The sequence below is a fragment of the Fulmarus glacialis genome, unplaced genomic scaffold (assembly GCF_000690835.1).
Source record: "Fulmarus glacialis isolate BGI_N327 unplaced genomic scaffold, ASM69083v1 scaffold10299, whole genome shotgun sequence".
Taxonomy (NCBI): Eukaryota; Metazoa; Chordata; class Aves; order Procellariiformes; family Procellariidae; genus Fulmarus; species Fulmarus glacialis.
The window spans coordinates 36,668-46,215 of record NW_009235195.1 but is presented as its reverse complement, the minus strand read 5'-3'; the positions used below and the strand labels follow the sequence as shown (position 1 = coordinate 46,215).

Sequence of the window (9,548 nt, the reverse complement as noted above, 5' to 3'; positions counted from 1 at the left end):
GATGTTTTTCTTCAACGCCTTTGAAGAGGCACCTGTAGGGCTGGTGCGGCCGTGCCCGGCACGCCGCAGGGCTGCGGGAATACCCGGTACCCGGCGTCGGCCTTTAATGTTGTTGAACGCGTTTCTGTACCCCGTGGCACTACAGGTTTTGGCTTGTGACCAAGGAAGATGGGCACATGGTTACAGCACGCCAGGAGCCACGGCTGGTCCTCATTTCTGTCAGCTGTGAAAATGGGCACTTGACCTTGGATGCCCCAGAAATGAAGCAGCTGTGCTTGCCTATAAAGCTTCCCAGGAAAAACCCCGTGCAGAACTGCAGGTACTGAAGAAGGAGGGTTTTCCCTCCCTTCTGTTTAAATACCATCTCTCACTTACATGCTTTGCTTTTCAAGACTGTGTTTTCTTATATTGGAGGGTGAAAGTTGGGGTGTCTCTGCTTCTTTTCTGTGGGGGTCTGTCTCCCCATCTGCATAATGGAGAGAGACTTCAGACCAGGGTCTGTAGTGACAGGACAAGGAGCAATGGTTTTAAACTAAAAGAGGGTAGATTTAGATTAGACATACGGAAGAAATTTTTATGATGAGGGTGGTGAGACGCTGGAATGGGTTACCCAGAGAAATTGTGGATGCCCCATCATTGGAAGTGTTGAAGGCCAGGTTGGACAGGGCTTTGAACAACCTGATCTAGTGAAAGAAGTCTCTGACCATGGCAGTGGGGTTGGACTAGATGATCTTTGAAGGTCCCTTCCAACCCAAACCATTCTGTGATCCCGTGAAATTCTTTGCTGTGTTTTATACGGGAGACCAGGATTGATTGTCATAACAAAAGGTCTAGTTTTAATTGGCTAAACACTGGTTGAAACAAACCTCAGGAGAAGATGACACAATGTTCAAAAACCATACATTATACATCTGCCAAATGAACTGTGATCTTCAGTCTTCGCAGACTGTCATGTTTACTCATTTGTGTTTACTTCCACTGTTTTCATTTTTGCTTGAGTGAGCAATTGCATCTCAGAGCCTTGGTCAGGCATATTGGTATTTCTTGCTCACTACTAGTATATGCATCAACATTTTTGGATACACAATGGCCATTTGGAATTGGTGAGATGTTAGAGTTTAGATTCCCTCACCCCTGTCTGTAGGCATTTAATTGAGGTGCCTAAATTAAAAACTTGGTTGCCTGACGCTCACTTTCACAGGGGAAAGACGGGCATCCCCGGAGAGCAAGTCATTCCCCATAGGTGCTACCTCAAAGGGGTTTCAGGTGAACAGGTTACAAACATAGTCATTTAGCTGCTTGCCTAGAGTTTTGTTGTACGAATGCAGGCCTAGTTAGTTTATCCATGTATTGAAATCCATGCTGGAAAATTGCCAGGGAGAAGCAGAAAACCTTTTCTCTGCTAAAATGTCAATTAATATGTAAGACTATTTAGTAACTCCAAGTGGTGTTAGCCCCTACAGAAATGCTGATACATGTTTTTCCTTTGGATAGCAGAGAAGGTTACCAGCTGCTATAATTAAAATAATAAATATACCAGCTGCTATAATTAAAACTAAAAGAGTGCTGGAAAGGAACTGCATTTGCTAGCTTTTAGCATAAATCTGTTGCTGTGGAAACCCTTGATCAGCATAGCTCAGTATCTCTGTTTATACAAGGCAGGTGCAAGTTAAAAATGATAGCATTTCTCATGGAAGAATAGGACAGTCTTTTAAAAATCTGTCTATAATGTGTATATGTTAGCCAATGACACATACGCTACAAAACCATGCAGTTTTCAAGATGTTATTTTTCTAAAATTTGTTGTGCCATTAGAATAATATTTAAACAGATGAAATACTTTTCAGTAATGAAAAATTATCTTGGATTTTCCAATCTTAGATCTCAGTGATTTGTGCTTCTCTTGATTTTTTTCTTTTTTTGCCTTAATAAACTATTGCGCTCTCTGGCTTTAAAATTGCTAGAATTTGGGAATGCAAATAAGCAAAAGTTAGATGCATGTAAATGGACTTTAAAAATTACCCAAGTTGCCTGGTGTTGTAGGTGGTGTCATAGGATGTGAAATTAGCAACACCCATAGTTAAACGTTGCCTTGTACTTCTCAAGAAGAACCCTGAGGTTTTATATGGCTCTGCTGTGCTTAAACAATTTGCCATTTGTCAGCTCAAGGCTGTTTCTTTCTGATCCATTCAGCCATTCATAAGAATGAGGTTTGGGAATAGTACTATATTCGGGCAAATGAAGATTTGGCTTTTGCTCCAAGATTCTTCCCTTCTCACTTGTGCGTGGGAGTAGCTGTCATACCGCACGGTACGCTCTGCCAGCAGGGCCCTCTGCACAGACTTGTATTTATTGTGCCACTGGGCGAGCACGATGCCTTCAGATCCGTGCTGGCTCGTGCCCGGTAGTTTGGAGCTAAGGCAGTGCAATAGTGTGTCTGGCTGCAAAAGGCTGTGCAGATGCTAATCTTTAAAACTGGTAAGTCCAGTTGCAGATTTTACTTGGATATTTAAAAATCCTATGTTTTGGGGAGCCAAATGTAGGACTGAAGCCATTGTGTAGGCACAGTTTCTATTCGTGCAAATAATACGCTAAAGGGTTTTTACAGCCCTCTGGTTAAGAAGCCTCTGTGTTCTTCATTTGTGCCCTTTGTCTATATGTGTTGAGATACTTAAAATGCATGATATATTCCCGTGGATCCCTATACCACCGAGTGCTTAGGATAGATCTGCTTCATGGGTGAAAAATAGTAGTGTTGGAAGCTGTGAGACCCTCACCTCTGTTATGCCAGCCAAAAGGCACACAGGGACTGAGAGAATGGAGCGAAAGAGAAAGGCAGTTGAATGCTGTATGGAGCAATGGCATTTAGTCCCAACCTGTGCCACAGATCCCAGCAAACAGAACAGGAATATTGCTGACAGCACCCTGATGATTCATCTCTCCCCCAGATGAGTAAAGGAGGGTCCTAGGAGCCGGGCTCAGGCTAGATGAACTGCCTGGGCATCTCTATGCTTTAAGCTGTCCCAGGTATGATTGCAGAAGTAGAGGAAACTGCAGTGCATTTGGGTCAAAATTGCTACTTTGAAGACAGTGGTAAAACTATTCATGACTGGTGTTGAAGTTTATTGGAAGATTGAGTTGAGGTTTACTTTTTCTTGCCAGGAAAGTGTTCCTTGTGTAAACTTGTTTGTATTCTGCTGCCAGTGGCTTTTTATGCCCCATGGACTTTGCTTCCTTTATAAATTTTTAACCTCTCTTAGCATATAGAATAGCTCAGTATCTTAAGCTTGAGCTTAAGAGTTTCACTGAGCTCTGGCTGAACTTCTACAGCACTAAAATCTGAAAGAAAGCTTCCTTAGCAATCAGGGATGTTTACAATTAATAACATTTGTAAATGTCAATTACAATAACTAACAACATCCTTTCAAACTATCGCCCATTTTCTGAAATTAATTACCTTTCAGTTGATTACTGGGCAAATCTTTTGGTGTTGCAGTCACATGCAAATGCAAGAGTAGACCCTTCTTTTGCTTGAAAGTATGGCAAACAGGTAGGTTTGTTACTGGTCATTGATGTGACAGTTAGCTCTGGGCTATTTCATGGCTCATTCTTTCACCAGCTGGTATCATCCACATTACTTAGCTTCCAAAACAAGGTGACCATAAGGGGATTGCGCACTGGGAATGATCCGTATGCCAAATTCAGAAACCAACTTCCACCTCGTTATAATTCAGGCAATTTGTTTACTGTATCTCGCTACTACTTTAAAACAAGGTATTTGCCTTTGAATAATAAGCATGCTTGAGCCGTCGGCTTTCCAGATAACTTGCTGATGTGTCTTGTGATCCTTCAGGGTGTTCGGACTGGATATCCAAGGCAGGGACTGTGGAGATGAAGTGGCTCAGTGGATCACCACTTTCCTGAATTCAGAGCCATATCGTCTGGTGCACTTTGAGCCCTCCATGGTGCCAAGAAGGCCAAAGGACATAATAAACCTTTTCCGAACCACAGATGAGGTAAATGAATGTTCTTTTTCTCAGAAGTACTTTCTTTTAACCGTTTCCCACCCACCCACCGAAACCTGCCCATTCCGTCATTGGTGATTGAGCCCAGTTTAGCAAGGTGTGTAGTCATGTACTTAAACCACATGAATATTCTCCTTTTCTATGATGAGACGACTTGCTTAAATTTTACTTTAAATCTGTTCTAAGCTATTGACCATTCACAGCTAAAGAGTCCGATACTGATATTTGAAGATGAACTGTTACATTGCAGAATAGCATACCTTTTGTGCCTCAGTGAATAGAAAAAAGTTACGTTTTTAAAGATGTTTTGGTGGTGTAATCTGTGTTGAATAGAAAACCTCCGTTCCCTATCCCTTGTTAGGTTTAGGAGTGTACTGATACGAGTTGTGTTACCTCGTACTTTGTTTAAAGGAACGATGCTTAACCCAGGGCTCTATAGTTGTGGGCCTAGGAATGAAAATCCAAAGAAGGTTACAGAGGTTTCATTTCTCTCGCTTTCTGTGGGAAGAGGCTTGAAGGTGTGATATTAGAGAAAGTTAATGCAGGTGGGGAAAGGAGATGCTGTGCTCAGACATACTCGTATCATTGGAGTCACTGATGCCCTTCTTTTTGTCTGAACCACTCTCTCACGTGAAGATGGTTTGAACTGTACCTGATGAGTGTAAGCTTTTTAAGCAAATGAAATTGTGAGTATCTTGCCTTAATGATGTGATGATATTATCTATAAGGGTTTTGCTTGTTGTTGCACAAAGAGAAGAAGTTATATTCAATGACGGACTTTTATAGATATGCATTTATTACGTAAGAGCACTGAGACCAATGCAGAAGACTAGGTTTCAGCAAAAGGGATGTCAGATTAGGAGGGGTGACATTCAGGAATCCTAGCATGAAAAGACAGCAGAATTGTTTGTATAGTTATTTCAACACTCATCTTCTTGTGGTTGTAAAGGCGTGTAAAGGAGGGGGGACAGGATAGTATAAGAGAAGGACAGGAGGAGGGCTATACACTAAAATTCTTGCGAAAATTACTCTTTTTTTTTTTTTTTTTTCCTGTGGGACTAGCATATATAGGAGTTTTCTTTTAATAGTGTTCATTGGCCTTGTTTGCTAAAATGGCAGCCCTCCCACTTCCAAGCAAACAGAGTGATGAATGGACAGTTGCATTTTAGAATTGCTATTCTGTATGTCAAACTCCCTCGGGTGTTGTGATAAGATAGATTCATTATATAGAAAAATCCAGTTGGTTGATTATAGTCCGCCAGATAAGTTCAGGAGGTCCGTAAACATCTTAAGTACTTTTCAGAACTTAACATGTTTTACCAATATACTTAGTTCCATCTGTAACACCTAGAATAAATATCTGGGACAGGCATACAGTATTATTTTGTAAGAAGTTGTGGTAGCTTATATAATTTTGGTTTAATTCTATAAACAGAAGTTTAATTTTACAATTTGAGCAAATGAAATTTGCCATGGTTACTGAGATAGGGAAGGGCATGTTATTTTACTTGTTAACCTACTTCCAGGAAAATTAAAACCTGAATGCAGCAGCCTAACAGTCAGGCTAATATGTGGCCACTGGTTCCAACATATCTGTCCTTTTGCCATTCAGTAACTTTGCTCCTGTACTCTTACAGCAGCCTTAGGATTTGTTTGTGTTTGTTTGTGTAGATTGCCTATCCTGACTGTAGCCCAGTCTTGATGCTCTCAGAAGCTTCACTGGAAGATCTAAATGCCAGGCTGGAGAAGAAAGTTAAGATACAGAACTTCAGGCCAAATATTCTTGTGACAGATTGCAGTGCTTTTGAGGAGGTAAAATATCATCTTCTTTTTGAAGGCTTGGTTATGTTTCTTTGTAACTCAATTTCCTTGTGTGATGGTACCTGCAAGGATGAGGAAAGCTGCTGCTCTGTGATTTTTACAGCTGGATTCCGGAAAGATACATCTTCTGCTTACATCAGCGCATGTGAAACATTGAGGGAGGAGACAGGTCTGTGAATGCTTATTTAGCTTAGTAAAGGATGAAATAAGTGTATTTAAATGACAGGCTTGCTACTGAAAGCTCATCTTTAAGTGTAAAGTGGGGAAAGCTATGCATGCTGTAATTGATCAATTAATGGTACAAATGAACAATTTGTAAATCGACAGTGTGATGTTTTATAGCTTTTGGCACAAGAGTAAAACTGACCCTTGCAATACTGCAGTCTATCACTGCATCTCTGACAATATTCTGGTAGCTCAAAAAACACTATCTAGGAAGGTATCTGGTGATGAAGTGAACTGGTGATGGTGGCTTTTAAGTGTTTTTATGTCATGTTGCCATTTTTCCAAAGAATTTGCTTTGGGTAGATCTGATAATTTCCCAAATCTAAGAAGTTCCTAAAATGGGAATGGGTTTTTGTCTTCCAAGAAGGATTGTAATAGGAAGCTTGTGTAGACAAGAAGTGAAAACTTACTTCCACTAAAAATTTCCTTTTTGCAAAAATGGTAACTTACCAGAGGTCACAGATCAGATTATCACACATACAGTAAGAATAAGCTTGCTTTAGGTTCAGACAAGTGCATGCTGCAGAACGGGATTTATTACTCGTGTATCTTTCTTTCCAGATATAATTACTAGTGGGTCCTGAATTGGATGAATGCAGTGACCGTAGGGTTTTCATTAAAATAGTACCATAATATAATTCAGTTGTTTTGAAGGTGCAAGTAAAGGTGATCATCTGGAACGGTAGTGCTTCTTCTAGGAATGACTGTGCCGCTCCTGGAAAAATGGTTGCATGTGGATATGTCTAATCTGTGCATAACATTTACCTTCCCTCAGGACACCTGGGAGGAGATTCTTATTGGCGATGTGGAGATGAAAGGGACAGTGTGTTGTGCCAGGTAAACATTTGAGACCATTATTTTATATAGTTGTATAGAGATTTATGATAAGAAGCCGTTACTGATTTGGTGCTGTCTGTCATTGCAGGTGTATTTTAACAACTGTTAACCCAGACACTGGGGTCCTGGACAGGAAGGAGCCCCTGGAAACGTTGAAAAGGTTGTAAAAATACCAGTGCTTCTTAGGCTGTGGGAGTGGATTTAGGCTAGATCCCAACAGATGTTAGACTAGTATTTTAAAAGTGGTTTGAAGCATGTGTGGGACATAATAATGTAGTATAAAGGTCTGTGTGTATTGGCTTCCATTCTACTTTCTGCAATTCTGTACGGCAAGAAAATTCAGGAAGTTCTCTCTTCTTTCTTGAAAACTTTACATTCCCTGTCCCTTTCATCTCTGCTAGGGTGAATGCTTGGGGTAACAGGTATTTAAGGTATTTAAAGGTCTAACTTTGCAACTTTGGCATTTCTTTTTATAAAGTCTTTTGTATGTGTATTATATGTGGATGTGTGAATACAATCAGGCTTTTTTTTCTCCATTTGAACTGCTTGTTTCTCTTAATTGTAGTTATTTATTTAGTTTTTGGTCAAGTATGGTGACCAAAACAGGTCATCACTATTCATATGTCCTCTCTCTCATCACTGATATTTTGATGTTTAGAATTTGCTACCACTGATTCTAAAGAAGTGCGCTCTCTCTGCAGTTACCGCTTATGTGATCCGTCTGAGCGACACATACACAAATCCAGCCCTCTCTTTGGAAGATACTTTGCCGTTGACAAAACTGGAACAATTCAAGTTGGAGACCCTGTGTACAAGATGGTCCAGTAATGAGAGAGACTTTAATCAGAAGATGTCTTTTCACTTTGATATTGTTTTCCCATGAACACATTCACCAGCATAACTTCTTATTCCTTGCAATATTTTTTGTGCTAAGTTCCTTTGTAAGGTGCAGGGGGGTCTTTGAGGCTATGAAGTGCCAGTCACTTCAGATCATGTCATCTACTAGCATGCCTGTAGCAACCACGTCTAGTTTTTCTGGAGGCTGTGATAGAAGAAACTCTAATCCAAGACAGACTTCACAGCACTACAGTGAGTATCACACTTCCTAAAATTTTATGTTAAGTTCGATTATCGGAATCCAAAATGATGTACAAGGGCTTTGCATCGTGTAGTAGATACATTCAGTGCTTATAAAGAACCACAAAAACACTCATGCCAAGTGTAAAGTAAGTACGTTGGTCATGGAGCTGCCTTTACAGGTAAAGAGGGAGTGCAGATGGCAAGGCTCTGTCTTAGATTCCACCCTTCTTTGGTCCTAAGCATCTTGCCTTATCTATGTCTGGAGGTGCTTTCTTGCAATGTTTCTTATCCTGCAGTCGTTTCCTGAATATTGCTACTATCTTTCGAAACTGGAGCAATATCAGAAGGAGAAGGGTTGTGAGCTGACTAAATGCTGCTCTAATCTAGAGGTGGGAACACTGGCTAACAGTGTGTAAGACTGAGGGGTTTGTTTAGTTTATGACCTCTGCTTGATAGAGTTTGAACCATCAATTTTTTTCTCCAGTGAAGCACACCAGAACAGCTAGGCTGTAGAGTAGTGATGCATTTGCTAACGTATCATAAAACTTCCAGTTTGACTAAAAGAATTAGGTGTTCACTGGATCAGAGACTTCATGCACATTGGAGGGGAAGAAAAGCTGTTGAGAGTGGTCTGATACTGAGCCTGCCCCGTTCAAGCTGATGTCCAGGCCAATATTGTAGGGCTCTGTGTTCGTGCATAGTTCCTGGCTGGCTCAGTTAATCTCTTACTATAGAAAGCTAGGTTGCTAAGCAGATGTTTGGGAAGCGACAGTTTTAGACTGAGCGTGTCAACATCCTAACCGGTTACGCATTTAGATCTCTGGTTGACCCCCATCCCTGCCCCTATTCTAACCAAAATGTCAGCCATTTGTAGGAAGCTGATAATTATATTTTCTGCTATATTTTATACTGCATAAAACAGATAGGGGAGGAAACTAGTTGGATGATGGCAGTAGTTTTTTTAAAAAAAAAAAGTGGACTCCAAGACAAAAGCCAGCCATCTTTCAAATGCTTGTCTGCCTGTTGCTGTGTTATGCTAGAGTGTTGAACTAACCAAAAAGAGGAATCTAATTAAGTGTAAAGAAGGACAAATATGACCCAATTTGGTGTTTAGATTCTTTGTTTTCTGTTGTGAATATGAAACTGGAATTTTGCTGCATGTTCACAACTCAGACCTGTAAAATGAAGAGCCATCGTGCCTTTGAGCAAATTCAAACAGATGTAAGTGGCAAGCCTGAAACAGGCATATGGGGAAGGTAGTTTTCTATTATTCAGAGTTGCTTCAAATATCCTTTCGTTAGCAGAGTGCTCTGTAAGTATTAAGTTTTGCTGTGACAGACAAGTGCCCAGTTTGGACTGTGCGTTGCGTATTTGTATATTGTTAATGCCTGATGCAGCAACTAGTGGGAGGAAGTGAGAGAAAAAGCATCTTTTGAAGAAGAAAATAATCCTGAGGTTCACTTTTAAAAAGCATATGTTGAAGATCCTTAATATTAGAAGCTGAAACCTTGTGGAATTCCTAATGGTGTTATTAAGCAAAGGCAGCCTGCTGGCCTGTCA

General features: G+C 40.5%; 1 protein-coding gene across 1 annotated transcript; it reads left to right on the top strand.

Annotated features, from left to right (window-relative positions):
- Positions 1 to 145: 145 nt before the first annotated feature.
- On the top strand, positions 146 to 7,736 carry LOC104082706 (mitochondrial amidoxime reducing component 2-like; the record flags this gene model as incomplete). The annotated part of the gene is made up of 6 exons (XM_009585925.1): positions 146 to 319; positions 3,854 to 4,016; positions 5,697 to 5,837; positions 6,847 to 6,908; positions 6,997 to 7,068; positions 7,610 to 7,736. Coding segments are annotated over 6 exons (739 nt in total), but the record flags the coding sequence as incomplete, so codon positions are not given.
- Positions 7,737 to 9,548: the final 1,812 nt, after the last annotated feature.